The 25,879-nt window shown below is 38.9% G+C and overlaps 1 protein-coding gene and 2 pseudogenes across 1 annotated transcript; 2 read left to right on the forward strand and 1 right to left on the reverse strand.

Annotated features, from left to right (window-relative positions):
* Window positions 1-544: 544 nt before the first annotated feature.
* On the reverse strand, window positions 545-1,117 carry LOC127224841 (interferon alpha-12). The gene has a single exon (XM_051187993.1). The coding sequence runs from the start codon at window positions 1,115-1,117 to the stop codon at window positions 545-547; it is 573 nt and encodes a 190-aa protein (XP_051043950.1).
* A 1,753-nt stretch (window positions 1,118-2,870) lies between these two features.
* On the forward strand, window positions 2,871-20,509 carry LOC127224798 (interferon alpha-12-like; annotated as a pseudogene).
* A 4,380-nt stretch (window positions 20,510-24,889) lies between these two features.
* On the forward strand, window positions 24,890-25,461 carry LOC127224799 (interferon alpha-9-like; annotated as a pseudogene).
* Window positions 25,462-25,879: the final 418 nt, after the last annotated feature.

Here is a 25,879-nt window from a genome sequence, read left to right on the forward strand (position 1 = left end):
AATTGAATACAAAATAATTTCATTGCAGCAGATGATTTTGTTGCAGCATAGACAATACAAAACTGTTAGATATAGCTTAAATAACTTAAATTGCATAAATAGTGAAATAAATGAAATGCTATATATATGTGTAGATATGCCTAAATTGGTGCAGAAACAAATGCCTTTATATACAGACATTAAAAATTTTTGAAAACATGTAAAGAATGAAAAAGGCAAAGCAGGTTCATTTTGCAAACATTTGTAGAACACAGAAAATATAATGTTTTCATATGTACTTGCTACCTCAAAGAAAATACAAAACTGTATAAAATTATAATACAGTAAGTTAAATCACATAAACAAATAAATAAATAAATAAATTTGAACGGATGGAGAACAAATGATTGAAAGATAGACACAGTATTGCTCATTGCTGCTGAAGCACCTAGGCAGGTTGATTGAGTTCATGAAAATAATGAGTGAGAATTTTGAGACTGCAGAATCTGAGCAGTGAGGTGCGGTGTCCTAGTCCAAGAGAGTCCTCTCTATTTTGACACAGGACTTACTCCTTCTCCTCACTCAATCTTGCCAGAAAGTTGGCTGAGGAAGACAATGCTCTCCAGACTTCTGCTCTGACCACCTCCCAGGCACAGGGGCTGTGGTTCTTCTCTCTCAGGTAGACAGTGATCCTGTGGAAGTATTTCCTCACAGCCACCAGGGAGTCTTCCTGGCTCAGGGGAGGTTCCTGCTTCCCCACCTGCTGCAACAGACAGGCTTGCAGGTCATTGAGCTGCTGGTGGAGGCCAGTGCAGAAGGTGTCTAAGAGGGCTGTCTCCCAAGCAGCAGATGAGTCCTTTGAGCTGAAGAGGACGAGGACTTGCTGGGTCAGTTCCTGTAGGACAGGGATGGCTTGAGCCTTCTGGACGTGCTGGGCATCCACTTTCTTCAGAGGGAATGCAAAGTTCTTTCTGTCCTTTAGGCAGGAGAGCGGGGAGAGTCTCCTCATTTGTTCCAGGAGTGTCAAGACTCCCTTGTTCCTGAGGTTATGAGTCTCAGTCAGGTCACATCCTAGAGAGCAGGTTGACCAGTAGTTCATCACCACCAGGGCCATCAGGAAAGCACAGGGTCTAGACATTGTGGATGTTGCAGAGGTTGCTGGTCCTCTGGGCAGTGTGGTCCTGAACCTTCCCCTCTAGTGCCTCTGAAGACCATGCTGTGAACATCTATCTTAAGTAGGAGAAACACTAGTTTCCATTTTCTGAATGCCCTCCCCTTCTCCACACTCCACAATTGTGTTTTCACTTTTTTTTTTTTCATTCATTCTCTGCTAGTGTCTGGGCATTTTTCTCAATCATTTTTGTTTTCATTACTGCTTTCACTTTCACTGCTCTCTTCAACAAATCTGCATGGGAGATTTTCTTTCCTTAAGTGAAATTAACATTAACTAGTTACTTCACATATACATTCAACTTTTGAAATTTACACACATATTGTAAAGACAGATTTCTTCAAAAAATTGTAATAACAAGATATTGAAATTCAGTTTATAATTAAATTTTCTGTTGTTATTTCTATCAAATACATAATTTCAAATTATAATCTAAGATTAATTAATTGTTTCAAAATTAAAACTGTCAGTGTAATGGGCCAAGCACTGGGCTGAGTTCCTGGAGTCCAGTTGAAGAGGAGGGGTGATATGAACAAGGAGGGTCAAGATCATGATGAGGAAACCACAGAGGCAGCTGACCCAAGCTAGTGGGAGCTCATGGAGTAAGGGCTGACACCTGAGGAACCTTCATGGGACTGAACTAGACCGTCTGAATCTGGGTGACAGTTGTGTGACTTGATCTGTTGGGGGGTGCTGGCAGTGGCAGCAGGACCTAACCCAGGGGAATGAACTGACTTTTTGGAGCCCATTCCCTATACTGGAAGAAAACCTTTCTCAGCCTTGAAAAAGGCGGAGGGGCTTGGTTCTGTCTCAACTTGGTATGCCAGATTCTGTGGACTCCCCAAGAAGGCTTCACTCCTCTGAGGAGTGGATGGGGATGGGAAGGGAGAAGGTAGTGGGCAGTTTAAGGGGAGGGAGGAGGAAGTGGGGTAGGCATGTAAAATGAAAAAATAGTTTTTTAAATAAAAAATGTCAATGTAATGTACTTTATACGTTTCCAGTGTTTAAAGGGTTAGCGTTATTTCCTTCATTAAATTTAATAGTAACTCATATGTGTGTGTTTAATGTAATAATCATTGTATATTACCTACTTATTCAATGATTCTTGTCATCATGACGTCTTGATGAGTAAAATCTTGCTGTCCGAAGCAGGAGGAGCTGAGTCCTGTAGTTTGTCTTCTGACCATCACATCCATGTCATGGTAATCTTGAGACTACACACACACACACACACACACACACACACACACACACACACACACAGTATAATATACATTCACAGACAATTACATAAACACACACACACATAATACACACACTCCTTCACACTTAAGTACATATTCCCACACACACAAATGCACTCACATATACATTTAAACTTTCACACAAGTACACACACCCCACGCATTCAAACACACATATATTCACACACATATGAACACACACATATATACACACCCATAATACACTGCTGCAAACACACATACAGACATACACACACTCTCTCTTTCACGCATACACACCTATTCACCATGCTCACACAAACACATACAAACACTCCCAGTAATACACAAGGGCAACAACATCTCAAAACAAAATATTACATTTGTTACACAATATTAGACACTTATCTTTATGGACTTATTCATCCAATGAGGCTGGATTTCTTACCTGGTCTTCCTAACATTATGGAGTCCAAAAGAAGCAGGCTCCAATGCCAATGAAGGAATGGCTTTGCTATCAAGGTGAGAGCAAGCAGGCAAAGATCAAAAGCTTCCTTCCTTCTTTCATGTCTTCTATGGGATTCCAGCAGAAGTTGTGCCTCAGCATAGAGGTGGGTCTTCATACCTCAAATGGGTTAAAGGTGAGTGGCCCCACCTCAAAGATCCAGATAAAGGTGTGCCTTCCCCTCTTAAAGATCATGATTAGAAGTGGATCTTCCTACTTCAAGTAAGAAAATAATCCCTCACAGGAATTTAGTTTTGAGATGCTTACTTCTTATTACTCTTGTGTATGATTGGGAGCATGTGTAAGCATTGTTTGCAAGTGTGTGTGTGTGTGTGTGTGTGTGTGTGTGTGTGTGTGTATGAGAGAGAGAGAAACAGACAGACAGACAGAGCATGCATGTGAGTTTGTATGTGTTAGTGCACCAGTGTATAAATATGTTTGTGTGTGTGTGTGTGTGTGTGTGTGTATTAAAGTATAAATGTGTGAGTGCATTTGTGTGTGGGAATGTGAGTGTTATATGTATGTGTTTATGTTGTGATTGTCTGTGAATCTGTATTTCTGTATGTGATGCCATGTGTGTGTCTGTGATGCCATGTGTGTGTCTGTATGTGAATATGCTTGTGTGTGTGTGTGTGTGTGTGTGTGTGCTTGAGTGTGTGTGCAGTCCCAAGATTGCCACACATGGATGTGGCAGTCAGAGGACAAACTACAAATTCAGATCTCTACAACAACCATGGGTTCCAGGAATCAAACTCAGCTCCTCCAGCTTAGACAGCAAGCCTTTATACACTGAATCCCCAGGATGATATGAATCATTGAATAAGTAGCTAATATACAATGATTATTAAATGAAACATAAATATAACTTAATATTAAAGTTAATGAATGAATTTGAAGAAAATAATTTGAACACTTTAAACTTTAAACTTTTAAACTTAAAAAAAATTTAAAGTATACCATTACATTGACCTTCTTAATTTAGAGACAATTAATTTGCATCATACTTCAGATTATAATTTAAAATTGTGCATTTGAATAATAACAACAGAAAATTTAATTAAAATCTGAATTTCAATATCTTTTTATTACAAATTTTAGAACAAATTTACATGTTTAAATTTCAAATGTTGAATGTATATATGCAGTTACTAGTTAATGATAATTTATTTTTTTATAATTTTTTATTTAATTTTGAAACAAGCTTGTTTTATATGTCAACCCCAGTTCCCATATCCTCCTGTCCTCCCCTGTTCCCCGTACCAACCCCATCCAGTCCCCTTTCTGCTCCCCAGGGACGGTCAGGCCTTTCATGGGTAGTCTTCAAAGTCTGATATATCATTTGAAGCAGGGCCTTGGCCCTCTCCCATGAGTCTAGACTGAGAGAGTATTCCTCTATGTGGAATTGGCTCCCAATGTCCATTCGTATACTAGGGATAAATACTGATCCACTACCAGAGGTCCCATAGACTGCTCAGACCTCCCATCTAACAGATAATTTTATATAGGGAAAGAAAATGTCAGATGCAGATTTGTTTAAGACAGCAGTGAACGAGGAAGCAGTAATGAAAATAAAAATGGTTGAGAAAAATGCCCAGACACTAACAGAGAATGAAAAACAAACAAAACAAACAAACAAAAACAGAATTGTGGAGAAGGGGAGGACATTCAGAAAATGGAAACTAGTGTTTCTCTCACTTAAGATAGATGCTCACACCATGGTCTTCAGAGGCACTAGAGGGGAAGGTTCAGGACCATTGTTTTTTCAACAGGATCAACACACATCCAGAAGGCTCAAGCCATCCCTGTCCTGCGGGAGCTGACCCAGCAGGTCCTCCTCTTCTTCAGCTCAAAGGACTCATCTGCTGCTTGGGAGACAGCCCTCCTAGACACCTTCTGCACTGGCCTCCACCAGCAGCTCAATGACCTGCAAGCCTGTCTGATGCAGCAGGTGGGGGAGCAGGAACCTCCCCTGAGCCAGGAAGACTCCCTGGTGGCTGTGAGGAAATACTTCCACAGGATCACTATCTACCTGAGAGAGAAGAACCACAGCCCCTGTGCCTGGGAGGTGGTCAGAGCAGAAGTCTGGAGAGCATTGTCTTCCTCAGCAAACTTGCTGTCAAGATTGAGTGAGGAGAAGGAGTAAGTCCTGAGCTAAAGTGGAGAGGATTCTACTGGACTAGGACACTGCACCTCACCTCGTCAATTCGGCTTTCTCTGTGATCTCACTCGTTGGATATTTCATACAGTTTATTGTAGAGGCACTGGCTTCTGGAATCATCCAGTTATTTCTATTCATGTATATAGACATTTATTTAAGTATAAAATTAAGTTATAATACCATGTGAAATTTTATATTTTCTCTAATACAATAAAACTTTTTATATGTAATAAAATTATTTTTTGTGTTCATTAAAATTTTGTTATATATCTTATATTTTTCCATTATTTATATTTCATCATTTTTTTCTATTTCTTTATACTAACATTACAAAGTAAAAACCATGCACATTGAGAGGGTATATGCATAAATCTCATGGTGTTTAAATATAAGCAGACCTGCATATTTTATAGTTTTAGGTATAAAAATCTGAAAATTATCAGATGATTGTGGTGCACGCTTTTAATCCAACCACTTGGGAGGCAGAGGCAGGTTATATATGTGAGTTTCAGACCAGCCTGTTCTGGTGAGGGACAGGACATGCTCCAAAAGCTACACAGAGAAACACTGTCTTGAAAAACCAAAATAAATAAATAAATATTTCTGAAATTTTATCCTCTAGTGTCTTATAATATATAGTATACAACTATTCTTTGTAGTCCATGTATTTTGTGTCAGTAAAAGAGAACTTATCTTCGTATCAAATTGTGATGGTACAACTTTTTCTTATTTTAATTTAAATTTGAAACATGGTTGTTTTACATGTCAATCCCGGTTCCCTCACCTTCCCATTCTCCCCTATCACAGGCATCAAACCCAGCCCATCCCATTTCTGCTCCCAGGGAGGTTGAGGCCCTCTATGGGGAGTCTTCAAAGTCTGTCATATCATTTGGGGCAGGGCCTAGGGCCTCCTCCATTGTCTAGGATAAGAGAGTATCTCTCTATGTGGAATGGGCTCCAAAATCCCATGCATTTACTAGAGATAAATACTGATCCATTACTAGAGGTCCCATAGACTGCCCGCTCCTCCTAACTAACACTCACATTCAGGGGATCTGGGTCATGTTATGCTGGTTTCCCAGCTATCAGACTGGGGTGTATGAGCTCCCCCTTGTTCAGGTTAGCTGATTCTGTGGGTTTCTCCAGCCTGGTCTTGACCCCTTTGCTCATCACTCCTCCCTCTCTGTAACTGGATTTCAGGAGTTCAGCTAGTGTTTAGTTGTGGTTGTCTGTTTCTGCTTCCATCAGCCACTAGATGAAGGCTCTCAGATGGCATATAATGTAGTCGTCAATCTTAATATCATGGAAGGGCATTAAAGGTAGCCTCTCCACTATTGCTTAGATTGTTAGTGGAGGTCATCGTTGTAGATTTTTGGGCATTTCCCTATTGCCAGATTTCTCCTTAACTCTATAATAACTCCCTCTATTATGGTATCTCTTTTCTTGTTCTCCTCTATTCTTTCCCTATCTCAACCTTTCTGTTCCCTCATGCCTACCTCTCTCCTCCTCTTCTCCCCTTCTCTTTCTCCTTATTCCCTATCCTCTCCCTCCATGCTTCCAATTTGTTCATGAAATCTTGTCCCTTTCCCCTTCTCCAGGGGACCATGTATGTCTTACTTAGTGTCCTCCTTGTTTCTAGCTTTTCTGGCAGTGTGGATTGTAGACTGGTGATCATTTGCTCTATGTCTAAAATCCATATTTGAGTGAGTACATACTGTGTTTGCCTTTTTATGACTGGGTTACCTCACTCAGGATTTCTTCTAGTTCCACCCATTTGCCTGTGAATTTCAGGATTCCATTGTTTTTTTCCACTGAGTAGTACTCCATTGTGTAAAGGCATCACATTTTCTTCCATCCATTCTTCAGTTGAGGGGCATCTAGGTTGCTTACAGTTTCTGGCTATTACAAATAATGCTGCTATGAACATAGCTGAACAGATGTCCTTGTATGAATGTGCATCTTTTGGGTATATGCCTAAGAATGAAATTACTGGGTATTGAGGTTGACTGATTTCCATTTACCTGAGGAACCCCTTTACTAATTTCCAAAGTGGCTGTACGAGTTTGCACTCCCACCAGCAATTGAGGAGTATTCCCCTTTCTCCACAGCATCTCCAGCACAACTGTCTGATGGGAGATGCCCATATATATATGTATGCATATATATATATATATATATATATATATATGTGTGTGTGTGTGTGTGTGTGTGTGTGTGTGTGTATGTGTGTGTGTGTTTCTTGTACTGGTTAATGAATAAAGCACTGTTGGCCAATAGGAAAGGAAGATAGGAGGGACTAGGATACTAGGAAAAAGGAAGTGGTAAGGAGGAGCCAAGATGGAGAGTCTGGAGAAGGAAGAACTGCCAGCCGCCTGTCCCTGGTAAGACCATGTGGAAATACATAGAAATGGGTTAATACTTAAGACAGAGCTAGCGGATAAGAAACAAGTAACCGGACCAACAGCATTGTATCAAATACAGTCTCTGTGTGTTAATTGGTGCTGGTGCGGCAGCGGGACAAGACCAGGCAGAGGGTAGAAAAACTTTACTCCATACATATGGCGCTCATGTGGCTAATAAGAACTTCCACTTAAAATTTAACAAAAGCTTAAAAAAGGGTTTTAGAAACAAAAGAACAGAGACAAACAAGGTTTCTTGGTAGCAGCATTTTTCTTGGTTGGACTCTGCTTTGCAAGAGACAAGCAGATAATTGCGCGGCTCCTTTAAGGGAAGATTCCTGACTCAGCATAAGTGGCAAAAAACACACAGCTTTTAAATAACTCTGCTAACAATTTATTGGTGTGTATGAGAGATGGCAATGGCAGTGACCACATCTCCAAGCCGGCAGCATGCTTTCTGAATGGCAGCGCAGACCAAGGCGGTGAGCACAGCTTTCAGTGCTGGCAGTAAAAGTACCTGCCGCCATCTTTGATAAACAGTGGCTGACATAGCTATGATTTTCATTTCAGCAATGTTGTTGTTTATCAGATAAAAGACTCATGGCCAGAAAAATATAAACATTTACAGTAAAGACAGACTCATATTAAGAAAAACCTCTAAAGGTTTACATTGTGTTTTAAAATATACGTAGACATGGGGAAAAAAATGAAATGGTTTTAAAAAGACAAAGAGGAGCTGGGTGTGGTGGTACACACCTTTAATCCCAGAACTTGAGAGACAGAGGCAAACAGATCTCTTGTGATTTCAAATTAACCTGGTATGCAGAGTGAGTTCCAGGACAGATAATAGTTACACAGAGAAACCCTGTCTCAAAAAATAGAAAAGAAACAGAATAATAAAAAAGTCACAGATGGAGAGAATCTGGATTCTGTACGGTATTATATTGTCTTTATATTGTTTGACTGCTGAGAAAACAACTGTTAAAGAAAATACTACTGGATTAATTCAATTTATATATTTTAAAAAATGCTTTGACTCAAAAATTTAAGTCTAAGGACAAGTAAATGGGGAAAAGGATTTCTATTTTTCTTTCCACAGAAAATGAAAAGCTGTGGATTCCTTCCAGACTAATATGGTTTGATCAAGCCAGACCACCTAAAACAGAGTTCCTGGTGATCCCAACATTCAAAGCAACTTGAACAAAGCAGCCTTACAGACTACAGCCAGGATTTCTTCATCTTCTTAGGATTCCCCCATGACAGCGCTCCCTATCATCATCCAATATGGCAAGACTAGCCATTTGGACAAGGTACTGCTCCAGTATGGACTGTATGACTTTATGCTATATAAACTGGACATGCAGGACACACAGAAAAGTGACTGATGATTCAAGATGGACATTGCTACAGAGTTCCTGCTTCATGGAAGAGTCTGCCAGACAGTCTGCAGGACACAGAGAAAAGTGACTGACAAACTGCCAATACAAAAAGACAGTTTAAAGTTTCCTGCTTTGCTGAAGAGTCTGCCAGACACACTATGGCCTATGGGCTGAAGATGGAAGATTACAGAAGAACTTCAGTTGACTGACAAGGCAAGATTTCTCTGTCATTTCTAGAGTTTATATACTATCATTCTGTGGGATTTAATGGAGTTGAAGACAGATAGTTATGGTTATAGTTTTCCTTCATTAGGCTTAAAGATAAGATACATATAGTACTTTAGACTCACAAATATAGGATAGATGATAGAATAGTTTCTTTTAATCTTGCTAAATGTTAATGGAGTAAATATTGTTAACTGTGATTCTTACTTGATAACTGTTGTGTTATATATTTTGCTATGTTAAGGTTAAAAACCTTCCTTTTATTTAGACAGAAAAGAGGAGATGATGGGAGATGCCATTATGCGTATATGTTTCTCGTACTGGTTAATGAATAAAGCACTGTTGGCCAATAGGAAAGCAAGATAGGAGTAACTAGGAGAAAAGGAAGAAAAAGGAAGTGGAAAGGAGGAATCAGCATGGAGAGAATGGGGAGACCAGACACCCACTCCACACCCCGGTAGGTGAAACCACGTGGGAAATACATAGAAATGGGTTAATACTTAAGAAAGAGCTGGCCGATAAGAAACTAGTACCTGGCCAATAGCATTATATCAAGTACAGAGTCTGAGTGTGTTAATTGGGGCAGGCGCGGTGACGGGACAAGACCTGCAGCGGGAGGAAAAACCATACTCCTTACAACTGTCTTTGGTGTTTTTGATTTAGCCATTCTGACAGGAGTAAGATGGAATCTCAGATGTGCCCTCTTTGGTAATCTCATATTTTATTACTAATGTATTTCGATCACACACACTGTGTTTCCTGTCTCTGACTCTTCCTAGATCTTCCCACTACATTCTCATCCTAACATCATGTCTTATTTCACTCTTTATCTTTTTATCATAGCCAAACTAGTCCAATGAATACTTCCCATATTTGCATAGATGTAGGGTGACATCCCCTGAAGGATACGTCATCTACCACTTATGAAAACTGAGTGTCCTTCAGTAGATATCAGCTACCGTTGGCAGCTCAATTAGGGATGGGGGATTTGAGCCCCTTCCCTCTCCCTGCTGGGTTGTTGACTGGATAGATCTTGTCTACGTATCGTTTGCCCCCCGATCACAGCTGTCCTCAGCACTTGAGTGCTATAGTCCTGTTATGTTCAAAACATGTTTTTCAGCAATTGTCCTCAATCTTTGGCTTTACAGTTCTTCTGATCCTTCTTCTCAAATGTGCCTTGAGCCTTGGTAGGGGAAGGAGGTGTGATATTAGCATCCCACCTTGGGTGAGTACTCATAGTTGCATATGTTCTCCATTTGATTAACACAGAGTTTCCAAATTAACCACCATCTCCTGCATAAGGAAGTATCTTTTAAGAAGTTTAAGTATCTCACTAGCCTAAGGAAATATATGTAAGTCTTTAAAAGGGTCTATGAGATCCAAAACCAAACACCAGGCTAATCTCTGAGAATCCAGTCAGAGAGGGAGGAGGGAATATATGAGCAAGGGAGGTCAAAATCATGAAGGAGAAATCTACAGAAACAGATGAACCAAATTTATGGGAAATTGTGAACACTAAATAGTTATGGATCTTCCATGGGAATGAGTTAGGGCCTATGCATATAGGATACAGTTGTGTAGCTTGGTGTACCTGAGGGGCCATAACAGTAGGACCAGGATCTTTCCCTGGTGTATGAGCTAGGTTGTGGGAGCCCATTCCCTATGGTGGGATGCCCTTTTCCTATAGCTAAAATGAGGTATTTTCTCTATGTCTGCCTTACCAAGTTCAAAGTTTCTGCACTTACATTCAGGTTATGATTTGATTGCTGTACTAAGTAGCATACAGAGACCTAGTTTCATTCTCCCAGACACAGTTACAAAAGGGACCCCCACCCCAATGTGTGTTGTTGGTAATTCAGAGAATTCAGTTGGGGTTTAGCTGTATTTATTTCTGGGTCAGCTACCCTGTTGCACTGATTTGCATATCTGCTTTTGTTTGTTAGTGTCCTGCTATTCTGATTATTATACCTCAGTAGTATATGGAACCATGTATTGTTATATATTCCCAATTCTCTTTGTGCTTAAGTGTGTATTTAGTGATTTTTATTTCTGTTTCTGAGTGGAAAGTTGTTAAACTTCTATTGGAACTTCATTAACTTTTAGGTCACGTTCAACGTATAGTCATTTGCACATTATGAATTATTTTATTTCATGATGGTAGGAAATCCACGAGAGCTGTATTGAATGTTACTAATGTTACTGAATTTGCTCCCCATCTGGACAGCAAAAGTCACTCCTCTCTTTTGATTTCATAACAATTGATGTCACATCTTTATTTCCATACTAAGAACCAGAACTGGGTTTTGCTATCTAGGAAAGTAGAAAATACAAAAGTACATAAGTAAGAAAGTAGATAAGTTAGTAAGTAGGTAATGAAAAGTTAAATGTTATAAAAGTTAAAGATACTGATGCTATAGAATTGTTTCATTTTACTGTCTAACATCATTAGGGAGTAAATACAAGGAAAATCAGATAGGCAGAATCCATCATTAAGTGAATGCCTCCAAAATACAGTAAAATTAAAAGAGAAATTATAAATAATTGAAGGACATAAAGTGCTTACTCTCCAGAAGAACAGTCTGAACATCTCTCTACCATGCAGTTTTGAGTTGAATGGAGATGGGGTTGCAAGGACCTTCAATCACTTATTATTCTGAAACTGCACACACAGTTTAAACTTTAGACTGTAATCAAATGACCAGCCATCAGTGTGTCTCATAGTTCGATCTAGTCACTTCAAACACAACAAGTATTCAATGATTAAGTGTTCATCATAGAAGAGTACTTGACAATATTTATTTACTATGTATGAAATTAAGACTGGGAAATTTTCTTCTTCAATATAGGCAGAATCTTTTTGTTACTAACATCTGGGAACACATGGTACTCAGATCCCTAGAAATCTGAGTCCTAACTGAAAACACAAGCCCTTCACATGAACACACTAAGAGCAGTAATCCTCTAGGATTTAGAATGGTGAAAAGTCAAGCAAATGCCTTACCCAGTATGAGAGCTGAAGTCATCAGGATGTGGTGAGCACACTCTCAGGGGCTGGGGGACAAGAGAAGGATGGAAGGTATTGTGTCACTGTGCAGCAGAGAATGTGGGTAACTCAAAAGCCACTGAGTGAGTCACATGGTACTTGGAAATTGGCATCATACTGGCATCAGATTCTTCACACACTGACCAAGAAGAAATCACCATTCAGGATAGGGGTACTTGTTACAGGTTGAAGAGCACTGTAGACCTCAGTGTTCAAATGACAGACAGAAAGGGAGATACCTACATTAGTCCTGACTTTGGGGAACAGTGAGGCACAACCCCATGGCCTGCAATAATAGGTTCCTGAGAGAGAGAATTATTAGCAAAGCTGTCAAATGTTATGAGTCACCCATGGGACTAGTCAGGAAAACATCATCTGCTTCTTCATTCTGAAGAGCTTCTGTGCTAGAAAGGCTCTGCCCAATCTGTAAGGAAACTCACAGAGGTTAGAGAGCATCATCTCTGGGATGATGCAAGGGAAACTGTGTGGTGAAGACTAACACTAAAAATTCTGTTATTTGGTGTATTTTTTCATACACCACTTTGACATTCTACCACACATCTTCCTCATTGAAACAATACTTTCTATTTATATTTAATATGCTTGAGGCTTACCAAGGAAATTAACATTTTATTTCAAACAGTAGCTGAGTCGTTCATTGCAGACCACAGAGAGAACACATAAATGAACCATAAAATGGAGAAAAGAACACTATGGATAAAAGCTGCAAAAATGAAAATGATTGAAACATTGTTTCTGACTGCTCTGTCATCTCAAATATTCCCATGCATCTGTGGTCACCTTGAAAAGACTCTGACTCCTACTTTAGAGACATTTCTAAAAGAACAGAGTGCATATAATTTAATCTCATGATGTTTGTGGATGTTAAATGTGTTTATCTACAGGAACCACAGGCTTCAGAGAGAACAGCCCTTATACTTCATATATTTGTTTGTTTGTATATTGCCATTACTTTTAATGTACAATAACTGTAACATTTGTCTATTTAGATATAATGTACTCATCTTTACATTTCAATGAATATATGAGACTTAAACTTTCTCAATTTATTTCAGCATTCTTTTCTTTTACTATTTTTGTAAGTTTCTCTAGGTGTCTCTTGCTGTCCTGGAACAAAATATGTAGACCAGGCATACTTTCAACACAGAAATCAGTGTTCCTCTCTCTTCCAAATGTTAAGGTAAAAGATATGAGTAACAACATCTGACTCAAGTTGTATTTCCGTTTGTAAATTTATATTTTTACTAGTGTTTGCTTTATGTAGGATACACACAGGTTTGTGTATTTGCATTTGCATGTCCATGTTCATTCATGTTAAAAACAAATGTCAATATCCAATTGCTACCTCAGTCACTGCCTGTTTGTGTTACCTTGTAATTTTTAGGAGTTCAGGTATGTTCTACAGTGCTTGAAATTACGTGGGTGTTGTGAAACCAAGCATATACTCCCATGTGTGCTCTAAGAATGTAGATGACCGAGCCATTCAATACCTTTTCCTTTTTTAATGCCAAATTTGTTTTTTTCAATTTAAATTTGAAACAAGGTTCTTTTACGGGCCAATCCCAATTCCCTCACCCTCCAATCCTCCCCTACCACCCCCACCAAACCCTACCCCATCCCTTTCTGCTCCACAGGGAGGGTGAAGCCTTCCATGTGTAGTCTTCAAAGTCTGTCATATCATTTAGGGCAGGACTTAGCCCCTCCTACATGTGTCTAGGAAGAGAAGGTATTCTTCTATGTGGGGTGGGTTCCCAAAGTCCATTCATATACTAGAGATAAATACTGATTCATTACTAGAGGCTCCATACTCTGCCCACTCCTCCTAACTAACACCCACATTCAAGGGGTCTGAGTCAGTCCTAGGCTGGTTTCCCAGCTATCATACTGGGATGCATGAGCTCCCTATTGTTCAGGTCAGCTGATTCTGTGGGTTTCTCCAGCCTGGTCTTGACCCATATGCTCATTACTCCTCCCTCTCTATAACTGGATTTCAGGATTCAGCTAGGTTTTAGCTGTGGGAATTTTTTCTGCTTATACCAGCTACTAGATGAAGGCCCAGGATGGTATATAAGGTAATCATCAATCTCAATATCAGGGAAGGGCATTTAAGGTAGTCCCTCCACTATTGCTCAGATTGTTAGTTGGGTTCATCCTTGTAGATCTCTGGGCATTTGCCTAGTGCCAGATTTCTCCTTAAGTCTATAATGACTATTATAGTGTCTCTTTTCTTGTTCTTCTCTATTCTTTCCCTGTCTCAATCTTTCTTTTTGATCATGCCAACTCTCCCCTCCTCTTCTCTTTCTCCTAACTCCCTCTCTCCTCCTTCCATGCTCCAAAATTGCTCACAAATTTTGTTGTTTTCCCCTTCTCCAGGGAACCGTGTATGTCTCTTTTAGGGTTCTCCTTATTTCCTAGCTTTTCCCACAATGTGAATTGTAGGCTGGTAATCCTTTGCTCTATGTCTAAAATTCATATGCGAGTGAGTACATATCATGTTTGTCTTTTTCTGACTGGGTTTTACTTCACTCAGGATGGTTTCTTCTATTTCCATCCATTTGCCTGCGAATTTCAAGATTCTATTGTTTTTTATTTGTTATTGTTTTTGTTTTGTTTTTTTTCCCTGCTGAGTAGTACTCCATTGTGTAAATGTACCACATTTTTTCCATCCATTCTTCAGTTGAGGGGCATCTAGGTTGTTTCCAGGTTCTGGCTATTACAAATAATGCTGCTACGAACATAGTTGAACAGATATCTTTGTTATATTAATGTGCATCTTCTGGGTATATGCCTAAGAGTGAAATTACTGGGTGCTGATTCCCATTTTTCTGATGAACTGCCTTACTGATTTCCAAAGTGTCTGTATAAGATTGCATTCCCACCAGCAGTGGAGTAGTGTTCTCCTTTTTTCCACATCCTCTCTAGCATAAACTGTCTTTGGTGTTTTTGATTTTATCCATTATGATAGGAATAAGATGATATCGCAGAGAAGTTTTGATTTGAATTTCCTGATGGTTAAGGATGTTGAGCATTTTAAGTGTCTTTCAGCCATTTTAGATTTCTCCATTGAGAATTCTGTAGTTAGTTCTGTACCCCACATTTTAAATGGATTATTTGGTGTTTTGGTAACTAGCTGCCTGAGTTCTTTGTATATTTAGGAAATCAGCCCTCTGTCAGATGTGGGATCAAAGAATATCTTTTCCCATTCTGAGGGCTGCTGTTTTGTGTTGTTGATTGTGTCCTTTGCCTTACAAAATCTTCTCAGTTTCAGGAGGTCCCATTTATTAGTTGTCAATCTCAGTGTCTGTGCTACTGGCGTTATGTTCAGAAAGCAGTCTCCTGTACCAATTCATTCATGGGTACCTCCCACTTTCTCTTCTAAAAGGTTCAGTGTGGCTGGGTTTATGTTGAGGTCTTTGATTCACTGGATTTAATTTTGTACATAGTGATAAATATGTCTCTATCTGCAGTCTTCTACACACCAGTATCCAGATATGCCAGCACCATTTGTTGAAGATGCCTTCTTTTTTCCCTTGTACCAATTTAGCTTCTTTGTCAAAAATCTGGTGTTTGTAGGTGTGTGGATGAGATTCAAGATGCAGGGTAATGAGAAGAAGGTCCGGACCCTCTCTCTCCAGTAAGATAAGATCGCCTGGAAATATTTAGATTAATAGAAATGAGTTAATATTTCAAACAGAGCTAGTGTATAAGAAAGGCCAGCAGCTTTCTTTATATCTAATACATCATCTCTGTGTGTTATTTGAGGCTGATGGGGCTGTGGGTCCAGGCTGGGGGGAAAACTGCTAGTAACAGTTTGTGGCTATGTAATGGGTAATGTTCTCTGATTATTTTTCCTTGCCCCTTATCATCTGTATATAGTAGGGCCACTGATTTGTTTCGAGTTAATCTTGTATCCTGCCACTTTGGTAAAGGTGTTTATCAGCAGAAGTTCCCTGGTAGAGTTTTGGGTCACTTATGTAAACTATCATATCATCTGCAAATAGTGAAAGTTTAACTTCTTCCTTTCAGATTTGCATCCCGTTGATCTCCTTGTTTTTTTTTTTTTTTTTTTTTTTTTTTTTTTTTTTTTTGTCTTATTGATCTAGCTAGTACCTCAAGTACAATATTGAAGAGATTAGATAGAGTGAGCAGCCTTTTCTTGTTCCTGATTTTAGAGGAATCACATTGAGTGTCTGTCCATTTAGTTTGAAATTGACTGTTGGTTTGCTTTATATTGCTTTTACTGTGTTTAGGTATGTTCCTGTTATCCCTGATCTCTCCAAGACCTTATCATGAAGGGGTGTTGGAATTTGACAAAGGCTTTTTTTTTTGGCATCAATTGAGATGGTCATGTGGTTTTTCTTTTTCAGTTTGCTTATATGGTAGATTACATAGATGGATTTTCATATGTTGAACCATCCCTGCATCCCCGGGAGGAAGTGTACTTGGTCATGGTAGATGATTTCTCTGATGTGTTCTTGGATTCGATTTGCCAGTATAGTACTGAATATTTTTGCATCAGTGTTCATGAGGTATACTGGTCGTAGTTCTCTTTCTTAGTTGTGTCTTTGTGTGGCTTTTGTAGCCCTGTAAAAAGAGTTTGGCAATGACCCTTCTGCTTCTAGTATATAGAACAATTGGAGGAGTATTGGTATGAGCTGTTTTTCAAATTTCTGGTGGAAATCTGCACTGAAACTATCTGGCCCTGGGCTTCTTTTGGTTAGGAGAGTTTTGATGACTGCTTCATTTCATAAGGAGTTATAGGTCTATTTAAGTTGCTTCCATGTTCTTGATTAAATTTTGGTAAGTGATATCTGTCCAGAAAATTGACCATTTTCGATAAATTTTGGATTTTGTGGAGTACAGGTTATCAAAGATTCTCTGGATTTCTTCTGTGTCCGTTGTTATGTCTCCCCTTTCATTTCTGATTTTGTTAATTTGCATGTTTTCTCCCTGTCTTTTGGTTAATTTGGATCACAGTTTGTCTATCTTGTTGATTTTGTCGAAGAACCAAGTCTTTGTTACATTGATTCTTTGCATTGTTTTCTTAGTTTCCACCTTTTTGATTTCAGCCCTTGAATTTATTATTTCCTGGAGGCCCCTCCTCTAGGGTGATTTCCCTTCTTTTTGTTCTACAGCTTTCAATTGTGCTGTTATTTTTCTATTGTGACTATTCTCCAGTTTCTTTATGTGGGCACTTAGTGCTATGAAGTTTCCTCTAGCACTGTTTTCAAAGTGTTCCATAAGTTTGGGTATGTTGTGTCTTCATTCTCATTGAATTCTAGGAAGTCTTTAATTTCTTTCTTTATTTCCCCCTTGACCCAGGAATGGTGCAAGTGCACATTGTTCAGTTTCTATGAGTTTGTAGGTTTTCTGCAATTTATATTGTTGTTGAATTTTATGTTTAAAAAATGGTGGAATGATGAGATACAGTAAGTTTTTCCAATTGTTCTGTACCTATTGAGGTTTACTATATTGCTGAGTATGTAGAGGATTTTTGAGAAGGTTCCATGTGGCGGTGAGAAGGTATATTCTTTTGTGTGTGGATGGAATGTGCTATAAATGTCTGTTAACCCAACTGGGACATAACTTCTGTTAGTTCCTTTGTTTCTTTGTTAAGCTTCTCTCTGGTGGACCTGTCTAGTGTTGAGAGTGGTGTGTTAAAATCTCCCACTATAAGTGTGTGAAGTTTTATGTGAGATTTAAGTTTTAGTAATGTTTCTGTTATAAATGTGGGTGTCTTTGTATTTGAGGCATAGATGTTCTCAAATGAGAGTTCATCTTGATGGATTTCTCCTGTGATGAATAAGACATGACCTGCTTCATCTCTTTTGATTAATTTTAGTTTAAAGTCTAATTTGCTATATATAAGTATTGCTATACCTGATTGTTTCTTGGGTCCATTTGATTGGAAAGTTTTTTCTCAGCCCTTAACTCTGTCTTTGAAGTTGATGGGTGTTTCTTATACACAGCAAAAAAAATGAATTTTGTCTTTGTATCCAATCTTTTAGCCTATGTCTCTTTATAGGCAACTTGAGACCATTCATGATGAGGAATATTAATGACTATTGATTGTTATTTGTTGCTTGTGTTGGATTTGCTGTTGGTGGTGGTATTTTGTGTGGATACCCTCCTCCCCATTTTTAGGCTGTTATTGAAGTGGGATTATCTATTGCCTATATTTTTGCGGGTGTAGTTAATTTCCTTGGGTTGGAATTTTCCTTCCAGAATTTTTATAGTGTTTGATTAATTGATGTTTATTGTTTAATTCTGGTTTTGTCATAGAATATCTTCGTTTCAATAGTGATGGAAAGCTTTGCTGGGTATAGTAGTCTGGGCTGGCATGTGTGATCCATTAAGTATTGGTGGAATGTCTATCCAGGACCTTCTTGTCTTCAGAATTTCCATGGAGAAGTCAGGTGTAATTCTGATAGGTTTGCCTTTATGTTACTTGGCCCTTTTCCCTTGCTGCTCTTAGTATGTTTTCTTTATTCTGTATTATTTGTATTTTCATAATTATGTGGCAAGGGGACTTTAATTTTTGGTTCACTGTATTTGGTGTTCTGTAAGCTTCTTGTAATTTCATAGGTTAGGAAAGTTTTCTATGATTTTGTTGAAATTATTTTCTGTACCTTTGGATTGGGTTTCTTCACCTTCTTCTATGCCTATTACTCTTAAGTTTGGTCTTTTCATGGTGTCCCTCTCATACTTCCTGGATATGTTGTGACAGGGATTTGTTAGTCTTAAGATTTTCTTTGGTTGATGAATGTATTTCTCCTACTGTATCTTCAATGCTTGAGATTCCCTCTTCTATCTCTTTTATTCTATTTCCAGCATTCCCTCAGACTGTTTTTTTTTTTTTGTCTCTGTTTCAGCTTTCAAATCTTGCAATGTTTGAATTGTTTCTTGTAATTTTTAGTTTCTCTTTTCCTCCATTTCTTGAATTTTTTTTTGTTCCATTCCTTTAAGAAGTTTTCTCATTACCTCTTCTGGGGTTCTCTATCATCATCATAAAGTTGTTTTTAGGGTCATTCTCTTCTGCTTCATCTGCGTTGGGATGTTCAAGCCTTGCTGGTGTGGAGTCCCTAGACTCTGGTGTAGTCATATTGATTCTTCTGTTGTTAACTGTATTCTTATACTGTCATCTACCCATCCCTACTTCCAGAGAATACTGGTAGGGTCTCTCCTTCTGGTTGTCATGGGACCAAGGTTCTTTTCTGGTGGGTGCAAGCTGTTCCAATAGTATCATGTCTCACCTACTCCAGTGGGTGGTTGTGAAACTACTCCCATGGTTGGAGGCTGGACTAAGATGCCTACTGCCTCAGGGTGGGCCAGTCTCTAGGCCGGCTCCTTTGCACTCAGTCCACAGTCCTCAGGACACTTCAAGCATGTCCCCAGAAGGCAGGCAAGAATCCCATTCAATACCTTTTAAATACATGTTTTGAGTGAAATTATTTTTATTCTTTACATTAGATGAGAAAACTTTGGATAATTGATATATATATATATATATATATATATATATATATATATATATGGTAAAAGTTAATGAAAATTGATTCAGAGGAGAACTTCTAAGCTGGTTTTGTTGAGATGAACAGGGAATGTTGATACAACAATGAAAACCAAAATGCTTATGAAAAAAATTCAAGAGAGAGCAGAGAATGAATACATGAAATAAAAAAAAAATTAGGAAGTAAGGGAAGGACATTCAAAAAGTGAATGTTTGTGATTCACCCCATTAAAACACCTGCTTAAGGAAAGTTTGCAGAGAACCCAGGGGAAAGATTGATTAAAACAAAGGCTAGAGGGCCATCAGCTCCTGGAAGAGCTACAAGAGTTAGGCCCTATGCTTTCCTGATGGCTGTCATTTTGATTATACTGGTCAACATGCTCTCTAGGATGTCGCAAGCCTTAAACTCATTAAATCAGGAACAAGAGAGCCCTGATGCTCCTGAAACAAATGAGGAGACTCTCCCCTCTCTCCTGCCTAAAGGACAGAAAGGACTTTGAATTTCCTCTGGAGAAGGTGCATGCCCAGCTCATGCCAGAAGGCTCATGCCATCCCTGTTCTACAGGAGCTGACTCAGAAATTTCCTGATACTCTTCAGCTCAAAGGACTCATCTGCTGCTTGGGAGACAGCCCTCCTAGACACCTTCTGCACTGGCCTCCACCAGCAGCTCAATGATCTGCAAGCCTGTCTGTTGCAGCAGGTGGGGGAGCAGGAACCTCCCCTGAGCCAGGAAGACTCCCTGGTGGCTGTGAGGAAATACTTCCACAGGATCACTGTCTACCTGAGAGAGAAGAACCACAGCCCCTGTGCCTGGGAGGTAGTCAGAGCAGAAGTCTGGAGAGCCCTGACTTCCTCAGCCACCTTGCTGCCAAGATTGGGTGAGGAAAAGGAGTAAGTCCTGAGGCAAAAAGGAGAAAATTCTCCTAGGCTAGGACACTGCACCTCACTATTCAGATTCTGCAGTCTTGAAATTCTTAATTATTTTTAACATAAACTCAATGAATATAACTAGGCCCTTCGTCAGGAATTGGCAATACTGGGTCTATATGTAAAGACCTTTGTTCTCCATATTTTCATACTTACTGATTTATTGAACTATATTTGACTTAAGTTCTTTTCAGTTATTTCATGATAGTGATATATATTTGTTATTGAAGTGAATACATATGTAACCAGATTGTTTTCTGTTTTATAAATTATTTCTTAACATATCTTACTTACCATTTCCATTCTTTGCATTATTTAAAAAATTTATGTTTTGATATTGTGCTCTTCACCATAAAAATTACATGCGAAACCAGTGTTCAAATTGTTGTTGATGTTTAACATTGCCTATTGTTTAGATGAGTAGATATACCCATCTCACACTTCTCATTCACTGACAATTAAACTTAAATCATTACATTTCTCCAGTATAGAGTGCTTTCCTGTATATATAACCAGCATGCTCTGCAGTAGGAAGCCAGAATGTCTTGCTTCTCTCTAATTGTGACTTAGTCTTTGGCCAACTATACCCCACATGTACTTGACTCTGACTACCCTGACCTCTTCCTATTATTCTATTATCAAGTACTGTGGGTTTAAATGAAGACAAATGTCCTTCACATAAACAACTAAATAAAACCAGTAACCTTCTATGAGTTATGAAACTTAAACCAGGAAGATATGATTTTCATATAAATACCAAATTCATCCTTGTAAGCACACCCTCATGTAGTACGGTACAAGAAGGAGGGCTGAGGATGTGATTTCACAGTGCATCAGAGAGTGTTAATGAACTTGAGGGCTTCTGAGCAAATCCTATGGGTAATGGAGAAGTAACACAATCCTGGAATCAGACTCTGCACACACATACACATCAAGGAGGAGCCAGCACTGAGGGTCTGGGTGATTGTCACAGGGTGAAGAACACTGTAGACCTCAGCATGAAGGGGATGGGAAGAAAGGAGGGGTCAACATTGATTCTGACTTTGAGGGACCAGGGAAGCACAATCCTGTGGCCTATAGGAATTCATTCCTGAGAGGGAGAAATTTCAGAGACCGCTATGCTTTTAATGAATTGCCTATGAGAATAAGTAGGAAAAGCTCCATCATCTGGTTTTTCATTATGATGAGACTCTGTGCTATGAAGGCTCTGCCCAATCAGTGGGCAAATACAGAAGACCAAGCAGCCATTGAGGATCACTTTCCACTTAAAGTAAGTAATGAAGTTAAGGCCTTAGTACTGTCTTTTGAAATGAATACATACATGTCAAGGAATTAAATAATTCTCTGTGTGTACATCTGTGTGTGTGCCTGTGCACATGCATATGTGTGCATGGGTACAAAATTGTGTTCTTGAAATGGAGGATTGATGGACTTTCAGACAGACACCAGCTAAAGTATCATTAGAGCATACCTACTAACATTCTGAAGAGATTCCTACATCTCTTTCACCTCCCTAAACTTTTGAAATTTAAAGGTTAGTTCTGTCCCTAATTAGTATCCATAGGAATAATAGAAAGACTGACAGACTTCCTGGTAAGGATTCCAAGACAGAGGCATCGGAAAGCCACGGAGAGTGTGTACATGAAAGAGACTAAGAAGGTTCTATACAGACAGGAATCCATCACCAGGACCAATAGTCACAGGGAGAAGGGGACATGTTTCCAATGTCTATCAGTAGTGTCCAATATCTATCACTAGAAAATAGTAGAAACTGAAAATTTCAAGAGCACACAATTAAATATTCCAGTTAGATACAGTTTGTGTGCAAGTAGTGGCTCCAATGTTCTTAAACACAAAAGGTCTTATTACATAATCTAAAACCATACAGCCTTATTTGTTGCCATTAATAAAATTAGTTTATGTATGTTTCACAGAATGATGACAAAGACTTTGAAGTCTGCAAATACACAGAAAACACTGTGCAGATTCCTAGCTGCTATAGATGTTGAGAAGCTAGCACTGCTTCTGTTCTGACTTGAAACAAAAATTGTTTATAGGGAATTAACCACACTACAGTGTCCTCTGCATGAGGAAAAATATCACATACTGATTAAAATTATCATGAATTTATTGTTAAATAGAACTTGTGGCATAGCATTTCAGATCATAAGCCTTTGAAATACAAAGTTCAGACACTTTGATGTATGTTGTGGTTTGGATATAGAACGTCTCTCAAGGTTTGCTGTATTGGATGTTGGTACTCATGTGAGCAGTGTTCTCAGGGAACAGGAACCTTCATCTCATCCTCAAGGAGCAAACAGTATCAGTACAAATCCATCGATTGTTTCCAATGAGTGGACCACTAGGTAGTGAGGCTTTGCTGGAGGAAGGTTAGGGGACACCATGTTAAGAATATTCTTTGTCTCTGTCTGCCCTTTGGACACCATGAAGTGAGTGACTTTGTGAATCTCATGGTCCTCTTACCACGCAGTGGATCCAGAAATCTATTGAGTTAAAATTCTAAAGTTGTTAAGCAAAGTGAATGAAAATTGAACTTTCAGATTTTTAATATCCTATTAATCTTGTGTGTGTGTGTGTGTGTGTGTGTGTGTATGTGTGTGACTACATGTGTATATGTGTCTGAGTGTGTTTGCATGTATGTCTGTGTGTCACTCAGAGTAGTTATAGATTTGTGCAGGTGTGTCTGTGTGTGCTAGTTTTGTGTGCATATTTGAGAATGTATGTGTTTGAATGTGTATATAAAGATAACATATGTGTGTGTGTGTGTGCCTGTACTTGGGTATGTTAGGTGTATGTGTTGATTTTGAATGTTTTGTACATATTTGTGTATTTTTGTGTATATGTGTGTATGTGTGGGAATTTGTACATGTGTGTAAGTATATGAGCATGTGGTGCGTGTTTATGTTTCCATGGTGTTTGCATATATTTTTATATCTGAGAATGTGTTCGTTAGTATGTTCCTGTGTTTATGAATGAGTGTGTGTGTATTTATGTATGTATTGGAAATCTGTCTTAAGTGTGATTGTGTGTGAATACATGTGTAGGGGAGTGTTTTTATGTGTGTGTATGTGTGTATATGAGCACATATTTGTGTGAGTGTGTATTTGTGTGTTTCTTCCCGTGTCTATGTGTGTGCATTTCTGTGAGTGTGTGTATTTGCGTGTTAGTAAGTATATGTGTGCTTGTGTGCATGTGAGTATGCATGATGATTTGCATCATGTGTGTTTGTGTTTCTATGTTTGTGTGCATGTGTATATGATAGTGTGTGTCTTGTGTAATCATGTTAATAAATGAATGAGTGTGAGTACCTGTGTGAGTGTGTATGGGTATCATGGTGTGTGGGTGTTGTATGTGCATGCATGCATTGAGTGTACCTGTGTGGAAACAAGCTTGCCAAGTGTATATGTAGTGGTAAAAGTCCAACTTACAAGAGTCGGTTTTTCTTGGTCAGACATGGGTTCCAGAAATCAAACTCAGCCCACGATCCTTGAGCAGTAAGCCTTTACACTTTGAGTCTTCGTGATGGTATAACAACCATTTGATGGATAAACAAGATACACTGATGGTTTAGTTAATATTATATAAACATTAATATTGGAGCTAATGTAGGCAAGTTGAAGGAACTAACTTAATAAAGCCTTTAAACAATGGAAAAATTTAAAATGTGTCATTGACATCCATACTTGTTTTCTATTTTGGGTGTTTTAGACAAGGTCCCTTTGAGTAGCCCTAGCTGTTTTGGAACTCTATCAGTAGGCCAGGATAGCCTTGAAATCATAGCCTTTGCTTCCCCAGTATTGGTATTAAAGGTGTGCACCACCATCATAAGCCGAAATATTCTAATTTTCAAATAATTTCGGTCTTACCTTATAATTAAGACATATATATATTTATATAATATTATAAATAAAACCAAATTATGTTAAAGTGAATTTCAATTCTTTTAAATAAAAGTTTTAGAGAAAATTTTGTCTTTATAAATAATGTGTAAATTTCAACAAAGAAGGCTCATCTGTGGTGTAAGATTTAATGACATTTCCATTTGCAAAATGAAAAATTGTAAGTCAGCTTTCTGAGGGCAGCAGTGAAAGAGGAAGCAAAGATGAAAACTAAAAGCTTTTAGAAAAAATTCCCAGACACAAGGAGAGAATGAGTTAACCAAATTGAAAAGACAATTGGAAAGTGAGAGGAGGGCATTCAGAAAATGGAAAATAGTGGTTTTTTTCCTATTTAAGAACAATGCTCACAGCATGGTCTTCAGAGAACCTAGAGGGAAAGACTCAGGACCACAGAGCCCAAAGGATCAGCAGCAGCTGCAGCATCCACAATGGCTAGACCCTTTGCTTTCCTGATGGCCCTGGTGGTGTTGAACTACTGGTCAACATGCTGTCTGGGATGTGACCTATGTCAGACTTATACCCACATGAAAAATAAAATCTTGAATCCCCTAGACGAATGGAAGAGACCCTCCCTTGTCTCCTGCCTGAAGGACAGAAAGGACTTTGCATTCCCTCTGAAGAAGGTGGATGCCCAGCACATACAGAAGGCACAAGCAATCTCTTTCCTACAGGGGCTGGCCCAGCAGGTCCTGACCCTCTTGGTGCCAATGGACTCATCTCATGTTTGGGAGAAAAAGTCCTGGAAACATTCCTTAGTGATCTCAATGACCAGCTCAAACTCCTGACAACATGTCAGGGGATGGGTGATTCGCAGGTGACTGTGAATGATTACTTCCACAGGATCACTGTCTACCTGAAGGAGAAGAAATACAGCCCCTGTGCCTGGGAGGTGGTCAGAGCAGAAATCTGGAGAGCCCTGACTTTTTTAAACAACTTGCTGCCAATATTTGCTGAGAAGAAGGAAGCCCTAACAAAAATGGAGAGGACTCTCCTGAGCTAGGAGAGTATATATGTGTATTATGTGTGTATTTATGTTACTATTTATGTAATTTAAGTTATGTAATTTAAGACTTGCAGTTTTTATTTTCTTTAATAATGCAAAGAATCATATGCAATTAAATTATTTTGAATCCTATTCAATTTTCTGTATAAAACATTTGTGATTTCTTTTTGGTTTTTGTTGTTTAATTTAAATTAGAGACTAGCTTGTTTTACATGTCAATCCCAGTTCGCTCACCCTCCCCTCCTCACCTGCCCTCCACCAACCCTCTATCCCTTTCCCCTCCCCAGGGAAAATGAGGCCCTCCATGGGATTTCATCAAAGACTGACATATAATTTGGAGCAGGTCCTAAGCCTTCCCCCATGTGTCTAGGCTGAGGGGATATCTCTCTGTGTAAAATGGGCTCCCAAAGTCCAT

Source organism: Phodopus roborovskii, unplaced genomic scaffold, assembly GCF_943737965.1.
Source record: "Phodopus roborovskii unplaced genomic scaffold, PHOROB, whole genome shotgun sequence".
NCBI classification, from domain to species: Eukaryota; Metazoa; Chordata; class Mammalia; order Rodentia; family Cricetidae; genus Phodopus; species Phodopus roborovskii.

Coding starts and splice junctions, on each gene's coding strand:
- LOC127224841 (XM_051187993.1), bottom strand. CDS start 1,117: ATGTCTAGACCCTGTGCTTTCCTGATGGCCCTGGTGGTGATGAACTAC.